Raw genomic sequence first — 20000 nt, forward strand, 5'->3', positions numbered from 1 at the left:
TCATTTCTGAATAAAGCGAAGGTGTCATTAACATATCTGACATAAAACAGGGGATGGTATTTCAAAGGGCAATTTTAGAGCATGGTCTCCTCAAGGGAGCACATAAAAATGTTAGTAAAAGTGGGTCCCAGAGGGGAACCCATAGCCATACCATCCACTTGTTATAAAGCTTACCATTAAAAACAAACGCGGTGTCCAGCACCACCAACTCCAAAAGTTTCTTAAGATGTGCAATTGAAAGAATTAAAAGCGGCATGTATACAATATAGTATAGCGATAACAAAACATTATGCCAATCAAATAGAGAGCACTCAGCCATGCTTATAAATGAGGCGAGGATTCCCTTTCTGTTATGCTGTATGAGAAATTGTGGTCTTTCTTACATGTATATCATATTTTTCCTAATATATGTGAGTTCCCTTTATCATATTTAAATAACACAAACTAATCAAGAGACATTATTTCTATTATATTTTTGCCTTGGTATTTTTTTTTATATGTTTACACCGTCACGAACATACAAACCAATACATACACGCACACACATAAATATATATATATATATATATATATATATATATATATATATATATATATTTATATACAGTATATATGCTGTATATATATATATATATATATACATATATATATATATATATATATATATATATATATATATATATATATATATATATATGTGTGTGTGTGTGTGTGTGTGTATGTGTGTGTAAAGAATAATGATGGGAATAAGACTAAGAAAAAGAATAACATGGATATGTGAGCAAACTAAAGTAGAGGATATCCTAACAACATGTAAAAAAAGGAAATGGACATGGGCAAGCTATATAATGAGAATGGAGAATGACAGATATTAGATGGTCATTAAGAATAACAGAATGGGTCCCTAGAGATTGCAAAAGAGGCAGGGGAAGGAAAAGAAGACGGTGGATTAACGAACTAATAAAATTGGCAGATGTAAATGGGCATAGAAAGACCATAAACAGACGCAAGAGGAAGGACATGTCTGAGACCTCTACAACAACTCATTTGTCCACTTCTAGTCTACTGCAGGACAGAGGCCTCAACATGTGAATTGATGTCAAGGGGTTTGGGCAGTTTTCATCACCACCCTGGCCAGTGCGGATTGGTGATGGTGGGAGATTTTCGTTTTATTGCTCATAGCAACCCATCCTAGTGTGGGTGTCTCTGACTAGTAAAGCTTTCCTGATCATGACGATACGATATATATATATATATATATATATATATATATATATATATATATATACATATATATATATAACAAAATCAGTCGTTTCCAGTCCACACCATCATAAGGCGTCAGAAATGTCTTGGTCATGGATATGAGTGGAAATAAGAATTGGACATATGTATATCGTCACCAAGTTTGATTAAACTTTTAAGTAATTTTAATGTATGGCAAGATATTTCTTTACCTTCAGATCATGCCCCGATTTCTTTGACTTTACACCCTTTAATAAATGATATGTATGCCTTGTGTTCACGTGCTAAATATCTAGGAGATCATGCCACTATGTATACTAATATACCTAATAATACCTTTATCAAGAGACCTATAAAATTTGATCAAATAAATGTAGAGTGTTTTCGTAATCATCTTCTGAGGCGAGATTTGACTATTCTTAACCATGATAATATTGATGAATATGTTAATACTGTGTCAAATATTTTGTATGAGTGTAATCAAATCAGTCGTGTCAGGTATACTAGTCCATCAAATACTGTTATCAATCAATCATTAGAAAGATGGGATATGTTGTTGAATGATAGTGATGATGCTCGGGTTTGGCAAGCCGTAGATTGGAAAAGTCAATATCAGGAAACGAACGATAGCTGTATTCGCCCTAATGATGAACAATTCAGGGAATTTTATGAAGAATTTTTTAACCCTACGAGACCAACAGAAAACCGAATGGATCTGAGTGATTATAACGTTACAATCCCTGTTTGGATAGTGAGAACCTAGAGAACGAAGTAAAAACTCAAATACACAAGCCAAAGACTGACAAATCTGGAGGACCCGACGAATTATGTCCAGGGCTTTTCAAGGTATTACCAGTTCAGTGGGCAATGTTGTTGACTTCGTTGTTTAATGTCCTTTTCTCTTCAGCTCGTTATCCCTTTCCTTGGCAATTGGCTAGGCTAGTTACAATATTCAAACGAGGTGATCGTATGCGTCCTGTTAATTAACGTTGAATTAATGTAATTAACGTGATTTCAAAGTTGTATGACATGGTCTTATGTAACCGTTTAATGCAATGGTTTTCTCCCTATAGAGAACAGGCTGGTGGACAACCTAAAAGAGGATGTATTGAACATGTAGTAACGTTAAGACTATTACTTGATTTGGCTAAAAGGAAAAAATTACCTCTGCTTGTTACCTTAGTAGACTTTTCCCAAGCTTATGACCGTGTGCCAAGAAATACGTTATTCTGTATGCTTAAACGGTTGGGTTGTGGGGCAGTGATGACTGCTGCTTTGGTAGTGATGTATCATGCTACACGTAGCATTATAGGAACTGCTGTTATTTCAGCTACGGTGGGAGTGCGTCAGGGAACCCCTACTTTATGTATCCTCTTTGTATTATATGTTAATGATCTGATCAAGTTGATTGAAGATAATTGTGGTCTTGATGAGTTCCTGGTGTGGCTGCATGTTTTTGTATTGATGGATGATACTGTCATATTATCTACGACTAGGAGTGGAATGATACATAAATTAGGACTTCTTAATCAGTTTTGTCAAAATAATGGTATGAAAGTAAATATGAATAAAAACAATTTTTTTGCTATTAATGTAGGGATGATTGAACGTGAACCAATAAAAGTGGATGATTTGACGGTGTCATGGTGCGACCGATATTTTTATTTGGGAAGTGTTTTTACAAGTGATGGGTTGGTATCGTCTGCCATTGCTGCTCATGCGCAAGCAAAAATGTGCCACATTTTAAAATTCATATCTTTTGTAAATAAAAACAACGATGTGCCATTTTATGTAAAGAAGAAACTTTTTAATGCGGCTTTAATGTCAACAATTCTTTACGGGTGTGAGCCCTGGATTAATGGAGATCTGAAACCTATTGTTAAATTGCATAACTGGGGAATTAAACAACTATTAGGTGTTCGGAAGTCAACATGTAATGATCTGTGTTATTTGGGAGTAGGAATGCCAACACTAAAAGCTATAGTAAGAGATAAAAAAAAGGAATTTTTTTCAAAAATATGAGGAGAGATAGGAACGGGATGGTAGACGATCCATGGGTACATGCAATACAACTTACTTTAGAGTGTAATACACCTACTGGTAGATATGTTTCAAACTTGATTTCGATAGGTAAAGATGAGATATAAGATTTTCAAAACTTAAAAGAGGCTGTAATAGAATCTAATTAATCTCGTAGAGAGACTTATAGATTATTGAATCCTGAATTTACTGTACACGATGTTTATACAAAAAAAAAAAAAATAATGTTAATGATATACACAGAACTTCTTTTACTAGATTAAGGTTAAGCGCTCATAACCTTGCTATTGAAACAGGTAGGTGGAACAGAAGAGGTCGAGGTCTCCTCCCAGTAGAGGAGAGGCTATGCCCTTGTGGCGAGGTACAAACGGAGCTGCATGTGGTGGAGTCCTGCCCTATTACACATAGTATACGAACTGATTATAATATAAATTCATTTCATCGGATCCTTGCCAAAGATGTACTCACCACTGTGAAAATTTCCAGCTCAATCTTGAACTGTTACCCATAGATATATTTTCTTTGGTTTAACATTAATTTTTAATTTTATGTTAAAGTGATTTATATGAAATATGCTTAATGATTTTAATTATGATATATGCTAAGGAACTATTATAGATCCTGTAATTTCATGGACTACATTGTATATGAAATAATGTAAATATCCCGATTGTATAATAGATTAATGTTAATATGTGATTATATTTATTGTAATTTTTAATGTAGAATTTGTGGTCAATAAAAAGCTATCTCTCTATCTATCTATCTATCTGGGGTCTGGCCATTTTCCTCACCACGCTGGCTACTGCGAATTGATGATGATTGTAGGAGACTTTGGTCTGATCGCTCACAGCAAACCAACCTTACTAGTACAGCTTGGCTGATCCTAGTGATACACAAACATTTACACCACGTTAAGGTGTGTCTGTGTGTGTGTGTGGTTGGGTGTGTGTGAGATACTCTCTGTTTCACTCTCCCTCACATAATATTGTTATGTCGATCTTCATCTTTAACAACATGTACATCAACAACACATATGAATATGTTGTTAATTATTCGGCACATTAATTTCATTGTTAAAATCAAACGCCTGCTGCGAGGATCCTGAATCTTCTGAGTATATTAGCACTAGATATAGATATACATTTTAGTGATCTACTAAACATTATGTTTTCCTTTACCCGGACTAATGCTTATTCACACTTACACATAGACAAATACCTGCTAAATGCATTTAGAATGAATTGGAGTGTTAGAAACCCCAAATGGTAACACTTCAAGGTATAAAAGAAAATCCCTTTGTTTGGTTTTTAGATCAATAGAGAAAATCTCCACAGAAACATTAATGACTTGAAAAAATACTATTGTTGAGGGATAGAAAAGGTATGGAAATGACACACTCCGACAATGAAGCAACGTAACAACAGACCTATTTACATCAGTATATAGATATCTTACTAACGACATCTCAAAAATCCCTAATCTAAAATAAAAAAAATAAGTTATGTAATCATTTACCTGCGAAAGAAATCTAGGGAACATGCCAGGCTGTGGTTTGTAGTCCTCTGAAGATAGTCTGAGGTCATGCTTCACTTGGAGTGTTAGCAAGGCAGAACGATGGGAAAAAAAAGAATAAAAGAATATTTTCAATTAGTTATTTATATTATGCAATTTAAAATTATACTACATTAGCTATATATTGAAGAGCACAACAATATTTTCGAATTGGTACTAAGCACCATAAGTTAAGATTATATAACATCAACTGATCACTAGAAAAACAAATATGACACTTATTCATCTGCATTATATAAACCAGTGTGCTTAATAGTTATAAATAGACTAAATCCTAACGAAGCCCATTTTGACATAGCAATATATATATATATATATATATATATATATATATATATATATATATATATATATATATATATATATATATATATATATATATACTGTATATATATATTTATATATATATATATACATAAATACATATATACTTATACATAAATATATATATATATATATATATATATATATATATATTGTATAAGTGAGTAATTACATATATATTTCCCTGTAGATATTATGTATATATATGCATATATATATATATATATATATATATATATATATATATATATACAAATACAATGTATAAGTTAGTAATTTCATATATATTTCCCTGTTGATATCATAAATAAATAGATAAATAAATATATATATGTATATATACATATACATATATATATACATATATATATATATATATATATATATATATGTATATATATATATATATATATATATATATATATATATATATAGATATATATATATATATATACTGCATATGATATCCGGCCTGGAAAATATTGAAAGTAGTTACTTACCAGTTTTGAAGACAGGTAGATCAGGTGGTTGAGGTTGCGCATAAGGTTTGAGCGATTTGATATCGTTTCTTGTGACGTTTCTGTAATTCACTCAATAGGTTATATATCTGGATGGTACATGACATAGACCAGAAGAATACGGGAAATAATAGTCAAGCAAATAATGGGAGGATCCTCCCTATTTAGTATAAATTGAAAATCTTGTAGTGTAAATAATGCTTCAAAACTATTAATAATCAAAGTAATATAGGAATGATTCCAGCCAATAATATCTTAATTTGTTTCTTACAACTGTTCAATATTTGAAGTGTATAATAATTTTCCATACGTATCAAATAAAATTTTCAGAATATACACTATCATACTAAAATTTTTTATTAAGGTTTACTTAACTAAATACACTTCTATCTCTCCTAAGGAAAAGTGCAAAAAAAGAAAGAAAAAAAAAAAGAATGTCGACATATATTCACATAGTGTTCGACTGGCCTAGCATCTGACGCTCTTCCCATCCGGGACTTGTTTTCCTGTTGTTTTTAAGACCTAGAGGAAGTAGACCTAAAACAGACCACCACAACCGCTCAGGGCAATAAAATGTCTTCGCTTCGAAAACATGGGTAAAGTTAGTATGAAAATAGTGGAAAAGCTGTGACGGGACAGAATTTTTTTTGCTCCATGGCCAATGGGTATTATGAAAGTTGACTGGAATCATAATGTATCATTTAAACCCCATCGACAATTTTATAAATGGGTTACTTCTCGCTCACGACATAATATATTACTTCATTACATTGTCTTCCCTTTAAATGTGAGGGGGGGGGGGGTGCCAGGAGGTGCTACCTCTCCGTTTTCAGCGAGTCTCTTCGAGGTGAAGTTGCAAACTCCAATCTCTAAATCTTGTCCCACTGATGTTCATATGGAAATAAGTGAGAGAGAGAGAGAGAGAGAGAGAGAGAGAGAGAGAGAGAGAGAGAGAGAGAGAGAGAGAGAGAGAGAGAGTATGTAATCTTTACAAAAGGTGACCTGGCGCAATACTATAGGTGAAAAGTTCCAACCTCGTGTATTTCCGTATTGATATCTTGCTATGGTGTTAAGAAAAGATCATGACATAAGAAAAAAACTAAATAATGAATATTAGATCAATAATTTGTAAATTCAAACCAAAGTTTTGAGTAAAAAATATCACTTGCTTGTAGTTCTTATCAGTATTAAAAGAATGATCATCTACAATTAAAATTAGCAACAATTATCATTAGTAATTACAGAATATAGCATCCAGATAGCCTTGTATATTTATTGTGACTTCTCTTATCAATTGCAAATATATCGCAAATTTTCTGTGTGGCAAAATATGCATATTCTCAATTTCACGTAATAAAATCTGTTAGAGATTGAACTAAGGGAATTCAAGGTAAAAGAGAAATAAGTAAACCCACCTGAAGCGGTTTCGGTCAGCTCCCTCACGGAGGATAACACATCGACAGCTGTTCCGTAAAGTCTTTCATCAAACGCGGCGCCAACTATGAGGGCAACGTCTAAAGTCTTCAGATGTGTAGAAACTAAGAAATTTTGCAATAAATAAGTTAATTGATTTGAACCCAGGAAAACACATAAATATATACATTCATACATACCTACACACACAAGTATATACATATATGTATATATATAAGCATATATATATATATATATATATATATATATATATATATATATATATATATATATATATATATTTATATATATATATATATATATATATATATATATATATATATAAACGACAACACCAAATGCAGCCGTTTTTATTCAACTGCAGTACAAAGGCCTCAGGGGGTTTGGCCAGTTTTCATCACCACGTTGCCCAGCGCGGATTGGTGATGGTGTGAGATTTTCCTCTGATTGCTCACAGCAAAGCACCCTAGTATTGATGGCACTGACTAGTACAGCTTTGCTGATTATAGCGATACCCGAATCCTTCCACCACATTAAGATATTCCCACTCAGAAAAGGTATTATATATATATATATATATATATATATATATATATATATATATATATATATATATATATATATATATATATATATACATACAAATTTCTTAGTTTGTCAATCCATGATCTTCTCCTCCTTCCCTTGCTACTTTTGCAATATCTCGGGACAAACTCTGATATTCTTAATATTCCTTTTTTCTCTGTCATTCTCATTATATGTCGTGCCCACGTCCATGTTTTTCTTACTTGTTATTAGAATATACTCCACTTCAATTTGCACTTGCATCCATGTCGTTCTTTTTCTTTCTCTTAGTGTAAATCCCATTATTATTCTTTCTATGGCTTTTTGAGTTGGTACTGTACTATAATATTTTCTAAGTGTCTAGGTTTCTGGTGCATAAGTTAATGCTGGTAGGATTATCTGATCAAATACTTTTCTTTTTAGAGAAAGTGGCATTTTACTTTCATTAAACTCATTTAGTTTACCAAAAGCACTCCATCCTATGCTTATCCTTATTTCAATTTCAGTCTCATGTCTTGGGGAAACATTGACTGCCTATCTCAATTACATATATGCATTGATAATCTCTAGAAGTTCGTCCATAGCCCTTATTTGTTGTCTCTCTGCATTTCCATTGACCACTATCTTAGTTTCACTCATATTCATTTTCAGTCCAACATTTCTGCTTTTTCTTTTCAAATCTCCCATCATCTTTTGCAATTCCTCTCATGCTTCAGTAAATAAAACTATGTCATCTGCAAATCTTAAGTTGATAAGTTAATCCTCATTAATGTTAATTCCAATATTTTCCAAATCTAAAATGTTAAAACCTTCTAAACATGCTGCGAGGAATTTAGGAGAAATGGGGTGTCCGTGCCTAAATCCATTCTCAACTGGAATTTTCTCACCATCTTTATGTAGTTTTAGGATTGATGTGCTACCTGTATAGATATATTCAAGAATTTTAAAAAGAGATTCATCTGTTATTTTCTTTTGAAGGGATTTCATTACTCGTAAATTTTTGACAGAATCAAATGCTTTCTCACGATGTTTAAATACCATACATAGTGATTTGTCATACTCAGTTGATTTTCTCACTAACAGGTTAATTACATGGAAATGGTCAGTCGTTGAATACGAGCTACAAAACCTGCCTGCTCTCTTGGTTGATTAAAGTCTAGCTGTCTTTCTATTCAGCCTAATATGATCTCTGTAAATATTTTATATATCATTAATGATAAACTTATAGGGCACTGATTTTTTATGTCCCTTATGCCTCCCTTTTTGTGATTTGATATTGTGACAAAGTTCTTTCAAGCTGTAGGTGTAAAGCATTCTTGCGAAAATTTGGTGCAAAGTTCAAGGAGTTTTACTATTATGAAATCTCCTCCATCTATTATTAAATCAATTGCCTTATATATACACACACATATATATACATACATATATATGTGTATGTATATATATATACATATATACATATATATATATATATATATATATATATATATATATATATATATGTATATATATATGTATATGTATGTATATACTGTATATACACATATATACAAATATATGAAATATATTATATTTATATATATACTGTATATATACACACACACACACACATATATATATATATATATATATATATATATATATATATATACACACAGTATATATATACACACACACATATATATACATATATATATACATATCTATATATATTTATATTCATGTATATTCAAATAAACCGTATATTTCAATACGTTAATGTCTGGATTCTCTTATCGTCCTCAGGATAGTCTCAATGGTGGAACCACTCAAAGTCAATAGCTTCTGGCCGGCCAGAAATACATACATATATACCGGTATAGGTATATGTATGTATATATGTATACATAAATATATAAATATTTGTATATCATTATCATCATCCTCATCATTATCAAACATGACCTCCCCCATACGTCTGCTTATGGTCTTCCTATGCCAGTCTATACCTGCCAATTTTCTTAGGTCGTCAATCCATCGTCTTCTCTTCCATTCCTGCTTCGTTTGCAAACTCTAGGACCCATTCTGCTATGCTTAATATTCGTCTATTATAATGTCCTTCTCATAATATGTCCTGTCCACATACATTTCTTTCTCTTACAGCTGTTAGAATATCCTCCACCTTAGTGTGCTCACATATCCATGTTGCTCCTTTTCTGTCTCTTAGGTTTATTCCCATCATTATTCTTTCCATTGTACTTTGAGTTATAACTAGTTCATGTTCTAAGTCTTTATAGTGTTCTAAGTTGCTGATGCATAAATTAGTATTTGTAGGACCAACCAGTTCAATATTTTTTTTCTTTTCAGAGGAAGTGGCATTTTACTTTTCAAACTCTCATCTTGTTTACCAAAAATCTCCATACTATGCTTATCCTTCTTTTTAATTTTAGGTCTCGTGACATGGGGGAAACACTTACGGTCTCTCCTCATTAAGTATATGCATTAACAAATTCTAGAGGATTGCCCATAACCCCTATTTGTTATCTCTACATTTTCATTGAACATTATTTTAGTTTTACCCATATTGATTAACCGCCTGATACTGTATTTCTGCTTTCTCTATCAAAATCTTCTTTAATCTTTTGCAATTCCTCCCATTATTCACTAAAGAGAACTATGCCATTCGAAAATCTGAAATTGTTGCGGGTATTCCCCCAATAATGTTAATTTATATATTTTCCAAATCTAAATTATGTGAACAATTAAAGTCTACCTGTCTTTTTATTTGATCTAAGATGATGTTTGTAAATATTTTGTATATTACTGAAAGTATACAGATTGGGTGGTAATTTTTCAAGTCTTTTGTGTCTCCCTTTTTGTGAATTAGTATAATGCTAAAGTTTATCGTAGCTGTAGGTTAAGAGAATTCTAGCAGACATTGTATGTAGGCTAAAGTTCTGCCAGTTTTACTACTATGAAATCGCCTCCGTCTAGCATTTAGTAGATTGTTAGACCATCTTCTCCTGCTGCTTTGCCTCTTGTCATGCCTTTTAATGCTTTCTTTACTTTACCTTTATTTCCAATCTGTTCTTTATTAGGTTTTTGGTCTTTTCTGATAGTTTTCCTTGGTCTTGTTTCAGAACTTTTCCACTTTGATAAATTGCTATTCATTTCCTCTTTACTTGCTTCCATTTCATATAGGATATATATATATATATATATATATATATATATATATATATATATGTATATATGTAAATATATACACACACACACATATATATATATATATATATATATATATATGTATGTAAATATATATATATATATATATATATATATATATATATATGTGTGTGTGTGTGTGTGTGTGTATATATATATATATATATATATGTGTGTGTGTGTGTGTGCGCGTGTGTGTGTGTACATTCGAACATTTTTATGTGATGCAGCTAATGTTAGTAGGGTATAGCTCAAGCAGAGCGTTGAGACGCGTCTCTTGGCTTACTGATTGTCATCTCTGACCACTGAGCAATAAACATTGTGGCCGTTGATTATTTCTAAGGTCTCGTGATAAAGGGAAATGATCTTGCATGAAATTCATTCTCATTCGAAATATGTATAAATATCTTGAATGGTGGAATATTTCAAAATTATTTTCCCTTATTTGAGGCTGAAAAGGAGGCAAACACAGAGTATTGCAGCGTTCCTCTTTCGTTTGAGTGTCTGACAATATATTCATGATCAATATGATTTGAAGACTTCTGGTATTAATTGCGAGGTTAACACGAATGCAAAATTTAATGAAATTGGTTACTAAGATCCCCTTAAACGTTTTCAGAAGTATATGCAATTAATAATTTTTCTTGCGGTGTTATTGTTGGCCTTTGAATATAAATAAGCCACTTTCTAGTTTTTGCTCAATAGACTGAAAGAATGCAAAAACATACTGTAATTTTATTTAACTCGCACAGCCTCTCATAGAGAAAGTAAAGTACCCCCTATTTTCGTCAAGTTGGTGATTGCTTCTTAACATTCATATCATGAATAAAATTTACTGTATGAAAATATATTTCATGATAAATATAATTCTATAATATCTATCATATCTTGTAGACATAAACTCTCATCGAGTTCTTACGCTTAGTGTTAAAAATTTTATGCTTCCACATATTGGATAAATTGCACAATTTCTGTCACAAATATGTTGCGAACATATTGACAGATTTCATATAATTTTCAGTTCGTATATATTTCATGAAATTATTAATAATTGCAAATGAATACTACGATTACTGAAAGGTCTATGTATCTTTTCAATACGTATCAGATAACTAGAGATTCCAGTCCCATCAGAAATCTTTGCAGAGATAATACTAAATTGCGTTCTTAGGCTATAACAGATATGCAGCTGTATATTATACGAAAAAATATTATAAATCACTCTATTATGCAGCAATAACTAAACTTACTTTTCTCTAGCTTTTACTTTGTACCGGGTGGATAATTAGAATAGTTGTTAGAAGACTCAATATAGCTTGTCATTGTCGTTTATGAGTCAGAGAACATATTAGATATACTGACTATGGTGGACTCAGATTTTTTCTTTTTTTTTACTAGTGGTAACAAACAAACTTTGCCCAAACGTATTTACGAGTGTTTTATTTGTTTTGAGTATAATTTAGTAATTCAGGACACAGTGGCACAATGTCAAAGCTTGAGAACGGATCTTAGTATCAACTTACTGAGAAACGTTAATGGAGAAATCGAGAACTATTCAAGTTCTTTTGATCTCAGTAGATGGAGATATATAGACATACATTGATATGTGGGGTTTTTTTTAGTCTGTTTTTAATTTGCCTTTGAACTGTGTATCTTAGAGGTAACTTTTTAAAGTACGAGAAGCTTCTCAGTGTACTATTGAAGAAAATGATAGCAATGGGCTTATGTATTCACAAAGTATGGCATTTTTTGATGGTCCTACATGTAAGATTGGCCTGACGCTGCCTTGTATAGCATGTGGATATCTACTAAAGTCAGATAAAGAGGTAAGGGTTTAAACAATCTTTTAACAGGAAGAGTCTCTACTAGACCAAGCTATGCTATAAAAAAAGATTGAAAAAAACTCTGCACTAAAGCTAATCTGAGATCTACCCAGAACTGTCTGCGGTATTTCTTTCACAATATAAGATCGTGATCAATTTGGGTCGGCTTTTTTAAATCTGCCAATTCATTTCTGTATAATAATATTCTTTCATTATAGCACAGTCGCATACCTGGTACTTCATTTTTGTGCACACTCTAAACCTTCTATTTGCATGAATAAATGGCCTCTGTATTGCCGGTTACAACTCTTCAAGCATTATAAATGTTTTGCCAGAACTTTTATATCATCCCTAATCCTTTCAACCATTTCAACTAATTCCATTTCCAATATTCAATATTTAGGCCTGCACACAATATTAACTAGCTTATCGCTCAAATCTAGTTCATTTCCTAAGAACGATAGAGTGACACTTACATGTACATAGACTTAACATCCATCTTTATCAATAAGAAAATTGAGTTGGGTCATTTTTTTAAAACCAAAAGCAATCTCGTATTTCTATGATATTTAGCATTTCTAGAAAACCGAATATGAGACATGATAAAGAAATCAATACCACTTTACAGTCAGATTGAGGTAGAGTGTTGGCAATATCTACAATACAACCTACAGAGACAGTTAGTCATCCAACATCATATGGCACGAGGGTGATCGTCGGCATTTACCCCTCTCGCCATGAAATCGTTTCACAGGCCCACAGTCATAAAGACCCTCGTGGAAACGGTGCCAATACCCGTTGGGGCATCAATTTTCTTTAAGTAGAAAATGGTTCGATATACCACATGTTTGTCTGGTACGTGAGGTTCCCGAAATAATAATAATAATAATAATAATAATAATAATAATAGTAATAATAATAATAATAATAATAATAATAAAACATGAAATGGAAGAAAAAAGAATGATGCAATCGATATGCAAAATGTTTCTTCTATGAAAAAATATTTTGAATTATTTTCCAGACTGTTGTACGAAGACTCCCTAATAAGAACTCGAAAGCAATACTTTAACGCTTTTATTTCGACTTTCATCCAAAGATTTTTTTATATTCACATAGGATTGATGTTAATCTTATTATCAACATCACAAAACTTTATTCTATGAATAAATTTGCACTATTCACCCAAGGTTTTTAATGTATTTTGAGTATTTCCAAATCACAACCGGGCGGGGCGAGGAAGTATCAGCTTAAAGCAGTTAACAAAATCGTGGTGTGGCACTTGAGGGGTTGGCTTTACCGACGACCACCTGTTGGTGCCTCGGCAGAGGAGAAACTTTATGACATAATGCCCCAATGGCCCCGAAGGTTTCTGTGGGGCGCAAAGAGGGGAGCCTTAATATATTTGAGGTTCTAACGCCGCCAAATACAGCCCTGTAGGAGAGGGGTCATCAGCTGGGTGACATAAAATACCTCTAAACCAATTCACACCTCAGCCGGACTGGGAGCTTCTTTGTTTGTTTTCATGTCTTGGGCGTTACTTTGAGGACACTGAAGACAATATGGGTCTTGCTTGGGAGAAACTCCTCCGTCATTTATCTTTTTTTAGTTAAACTGCGGATGTCCGTTTAACATCTGGATTTTTTTAATAATGGGAATTATATAGTTTAATTGACAGTTACCCTTTGTCACCACTCCTCAAATTTTATCGAGAGCAAAAAAAAAAAAAGAAAAAAAAATTGTTTTGTCAGATCATGAAACAATATTCGTATAAATATTATATGGATATAAGTATAACCCGATGAATTAAATGATAAAATCATCGTACTAAAAAGTAAAAAAATCAATATGCACCGTAAGTTTTATAATCATGTAAATTTAATATACGAAAAGAGCTGTTGTGGAAAAATTAGCTTATAAATACTTACAATATGATTTTTGTCGTTGATATCCCAAACTGGTCAGTTCTTTCGGCTTCAACTTGTACATGTGTATGACACGGGCAAAGGCGTCCGTTTGAGAATTGAGGTCTTCTTCCTCTATAACTAATCCCAACTCTTTCTCTACTTTGAGGACTTCAGATTTCACTTCTGTTCATCAACGTAAAGATATAAATTAAGTACAAAGAATAATGGATACTATATCAAATCCTAATGTTTGAAGATATTCTGAAATCGTTTCCTTGTTAATAGAGAAATCTGACATTAAAACTTATTTGTACTATTCAAAACGAAAAAAAAAAAAATCTTTGGGAACCATATCGATACAACTATAAATTTTTTTTGATAAGATTCTTTGGGTCTTGTATCAAAATCAAGATTTCAGTGAGATATTGATTAAGAAATCACATTGTACTGCTGAATTCATATATATTAAACTATCAAAGATAATTTACCAATATTCAGTGATATCTAAGATAAGAGGAAATATTTCTTTGAAAAAATCTTAGAAAAATAATATACTTTTTTATTAGATTACTTATTGAAATATTTGAATGATTCTTTTGATTAAAAAAAGTTGAGAGAAATAGCTAGTGTTCTAAAACTATGACAAATACTGACATGGAATATCGAACTACAAGAAACATTAAAGGAATAAATGTAGGCCTAACTATTACAGGACATACATGTAAAGTAGGCTACTAAACCTGCTCCAGTAAGAATACGATAAGTCTAATCATTCTCTATAACAATATATATATATATATACAGTATATATATATATATATATATATATATATATATATATATATATATATATATATATATATATATATGTATATATATATATATATATACATATATATATATATATATATATATATATATATATATATATATATATATATACTGTATATATATATATATTGTTATAGAGAATGATTAGACTTATCGTATTCTTACTGGAGCAGGTTTAGTAGCCTACTTTACATGTATGTCCTGTAATAGTTAGGCCTACATTTATTCCTTTAATGTTTCTTTAATATATATGGATAAATATCAACACAACATCGTGTTCAAATAGAAATCAATTTCTACCTCATACTTGGGATCGAACGCTATATATGTATATATATATATATATATATATATATATATATATATATATATATATATATCACTAACAATCGGGATTTTAATCAATGTAAATATCAACCACAGCGACATTTAATATCGAATTCTACACTTGGGAATGTATATCCACGGGAAATTCATTCATGATAAGACATTCTGGCTGTGCAAAAATTCGAACATATGCCTCTTAGCCGGAACTATGTCCGCATGGACTCCTAGCCAACCATGCTGAGCAAAGTTAGATTTCCTGCAGGCATGGTTTCGGCTAAGAGGCATAGGTTGACATCTTTGCCAGCCAGAAACTGTTTTCTAAAATGAATTTTCACTGGATATAGCTTCCTAAAGGCAGAATTCCATATCAAATGTCACTGTGGTTGAAATATATATATATATATATATATATATATATATATATATATATATATATATATATATATACATATATATATATATATACTGTATATATATATATATATATATATATATATATATATACTGTATATAGATATATGTAAATATATATATATATATATATATATATATATATATATATATATATATACATACATACATACATATATATATATATATATATATATATATATATATATATATATATATATATTCAATTTACTTTTAAAATATTTTTACCATACTAAAACTAGAATCAAACCATACTCTATTCTGTAAAATCATATATTAAGATCAAGAAAAAATAACCACATCTAAGAAAAGAAATACTAAAATTTCTGTTCAGTAACGCATATGTAGTATATATGTCTAGTTCTATTTTCGAACTTTTCATAACGATTTACATAACGATTCTTATTTTGTTTCATATCTAATTCAAAGAGTGATATTTTGTTATAACGTCCACAACATTGCTGACTAACCTACTTTTTATTAAACCACTGAGGTTCATGACGTATATATACATACATATATATATATATATATATATATATATGTATATATATATATATATATATATATATATATATATACATATGTGTGTGTGTATATATATATATGTATATATATGCATATATATATATATATATATATATATATATATATATATATATATATGTATGTATATATACACACGCTAGCGACACGAAGGTATTTGGTTGAAATGAATTAACGAGCTCTTTACCTTTAAGTACAGTTTAAAATTTGTTCATATATTTATAAATATCTGCCCCATGCCATTATGGTTAATATAATGTAAGACAAAGCTTTGGATATATCGAAGCTATAGGAATCCAGAACAAATATGTACGTTTCTTATCAGTTGTGGTTATTAGTAAGCCAAATGCAAAACATAGATTGCGTTGCCATCGTCGTGATTATTCACAAAGGGCGATTAGCAGTGGGTATAGGAGATCAAATTGCTTTTCTGATAATTGAAAATTCAGATATAGAAATTTGTCGGAAAAAGAATATGATACAAATTCATTATACTGTGATCACTCTTCACATAAAGAACACAATAACAGGAGTTCAACATGCTAAAAGGATTTAAAACTAAATACCAAAAATGACGCAGGGGAGAGAGAGAGAGAGAGAGAGAGAGAGAGAGAGAGAGAGAGAGAGAGAGAGAGAGAGAGAGAGAGACTCACTTTTCCAAGAAGAGTGGCGGGGGACGGTCTTGGATATCCTCAGCAACTGAGGCCAACCTTTCGAGAGTCTCCTCGTCAGTATTAGGGATTTTACAGGATCTGATGCAGCTTCAATTCCCTTCATTTCAGTAGTGTTTGAGGTTTGAACGTTTCCAAATATCTGCTCATGCTCTCTGATAAACCTGAAGTTGAAAGATGATCCTATTAATTTTATGATGTTACAACTCATCTAGCCTACATTGCAATGAAAACTGATGAATATTTGCCAAATCCTTTAGCATTAGCAGCTAATGGTTCCTCTGACTGTCGTCTTACTTTACACTCACAGACAATACTCGTCTTCCCTGATGTAGAGTTTATATTTCTCCAGTCACATATCCAAACCAATAACATGAAATCTTCCTAAAGATCATTCAGACCATACTTATTAAAAGTTAAAGAATTGAGACATTTTCCAGGCATTTCACAAAGGTCAGATTGACCATATGTCGAATCCTTTCTGATTACCTGTGCATGATATCATAATTTAAACCTAAGCCATGGTCTGTTTTCCAGTGATCCTGTCTTATCATTTCTTCCTACAATCGACTTAGCTGGAATCATCTAGAAACTGACTGTTTAGGGGTCTAATCTTTTGTATAAGTATGATATTCCCGTTGTGAGTCCAATAATGTCACCAATAAGACGAATGTACTACTGTACACAGTAGTATAACAGATCTAAATTGAGAGGTTGTTTCTGTCCATGGGTAAGAACCCTGAGCCATATCTACCAGTATCCAGTTTTAGATTCCTTACTTTATAACACATGAATCAATAAATGGGTAGTTTAAAGTTTTTTCTTTGATTTTGCTGAAAATGAGCATTCACATAAAATATGAAATATTTATAAACTTGACATTATTTGAAAGCAGCTGCCACTTTTCTTGTTACCTTATTGAACCATGTAGTTTAAAGGATTTATCTCTGAAGCTATCCTTCAGATGAGTCTCACAACCCAGTCTAACTGAAAACTTAAGTGCCAAAATGATTGAAAAAAAATTTTCTGTTAGCGAGAACAATAGTCAGAAGTGAAATTAAAGGGGATCGAGTTTTAAGATTAGGATATACAGTATACGGTCAGTTTAATGAAGTACCATCCCGAACACTGTGTTGCCTCCCTGGAGGCGGCTGAAGACTTAATCAAGGAGACAATTGAAAGGTTAAGAGAGAAGTATCAACAGGGTTTTATCAAGGAAGTATACAAATAATTTATATCTGTCGAACTATAACTCCAAAAAGTCTTTTAATTTTCATTTCTGAACTATAATACATATCTCATGTTCATAGCGTGTCAGCTGTTGGGATTTCTGTTCATAATGGACACCTTACGTAACTTTAGTCTCATGTTCCCCTTCTTATCTTTTCTCTTAAGGGATTTTCAAAACGCCATGGCTAAAGTTCATTCTACTAAACTTCGACGAAATTTTCTTCATGGCTGTTAAGAGGAACAGAAGATCCGCAAGTCGTTACTCTCAGCACGCCTAAGAAACAAGTAAGAACATCCATTTGGAAATATTAGTGTTCTGTCTCTGAAAAGAAAAAAAAAAGAGACTGAAACTATAAGGAGCGGGTGGCTGCAATTCAAGAATTTGCGAAAGACGAGACAAAATTGTATGAGCAATGTTCCTCTTATCTAGAAAACACCATTCTCGAATATCATTAAAAAACGATATCACTTCTGCATTTGTAAGAATGAAAAGAAAGGTCTGATATAGTTCATCATAGTATCTGTGAACTCCTGTAATTTCCCAAAAGTTTTATAACACCCTTTCAATCTTTAAAGAATAATGTTGACTTGCATAAAAGCTGATAAGGCAAATGTAATATTTATCATGAACAAAAGTACAGAATTAGGAAAATAGTTTATTTACATCTATCCGATTTTTCTACAGACTTGAAATTAAGAGGCAATCTCTGACAGAGTTATAAAATATTTTAACAAAAACTTATAATCAATTCAAAGCAGGAAAATCCTAAATTGATACTTTGACTTCACTGGACCATCCTTGCCTTATTCATATAGTTTGATTAAAGCATATGAACCAGGATATCCAATGAGACCAATCATATTTAGGCTCCATTTCACATTCACGTATTAAAAGAAAAAGTTCTGTTGACCTTTGCTATAGATCACAAAATACGAGACAATGTCTAACCCCAAACTGAACAGTTTTGATCTAACCTCATTATTTCCAAAAGTACCTTTTGATGATTATTGCATAATCTATCCAGAATTTTAGAGTCTATGGACATAGGTAATCCATTGTCCCATCTTTTATTCAAAGACTAGGTTGAAATCTTTAGTTTGTTCCTTCTAAATCATTTGATATCGTTATGTTGATGATGACTAAGGCATTCTAAAAGAAAACTTTAATTTTTAGGGTTTTGTTGCTGTCATTAATTCCTTAGTTTTATTCAAATAATCTACTATAGAAAATGATGAAAATAACAGAATCCTGTTTTTAGACGTTTTGGTAGTTACGCAAGCCGTTAAATTTAAATTTCCATATTTATGGATCTGGAGAAAGCATATGAT

At 31.5% G+C, this 20000-nt stretch overlaps 1 protein-coding gene across 2 annotated transcripts in view; it reads right to left on the minus strand.

Annotated features, from left to right (window-relative positions):
* Window positions 1-20000, minus strand: part of LOC137657068 (prolyl 4-hydroxylase subunit alpha-2-like) — a 166923-nt gene that overhangs the window by 68156 nt on the left and 78767 nt on the right. For both annotated transcript variants that reach the window (XM_068391430.1, XM_068391431.1), the window contains exons 3-7: window positions 17424-17605; window positions 14656-14817; window positions 7118-7240; window positions 5685-5764; window positions 4804-4872 (exon numbers count right to left, since the gene is read on the minus strand). In XM_068391430.1, coding sequence (XP_068247531.1) covers window positions 4804-4872; window positions 5685-5764; window positions 7118-7240; window positions 14656-14817; window positions 17424-17605 — 616 coding nt within the window. The remainder of the gene's footprint in view (window positions 1-4803; window positions 4873-5684; window positions 5765-7117; window positions 7241-14655; window positions 14818-17423; window positions 17606-20000) is intronic.

The sequence above is a fragment of the Palaemon carinicauda genome, chromosome 18 (assembly GCF_036898095.1).
Source record: "Palaemon carinicauda isolate YSFRI2023 chromosome 18, ASM3689809v2, whole genome shotgun sequence".
Classification (NCBI taxonomy): Eukaryota; Metazoa; Arthropoda; class Malacostraca; order Decapoda; family Palaemonidae; genus Palaemon; species Palaemon carinicauda.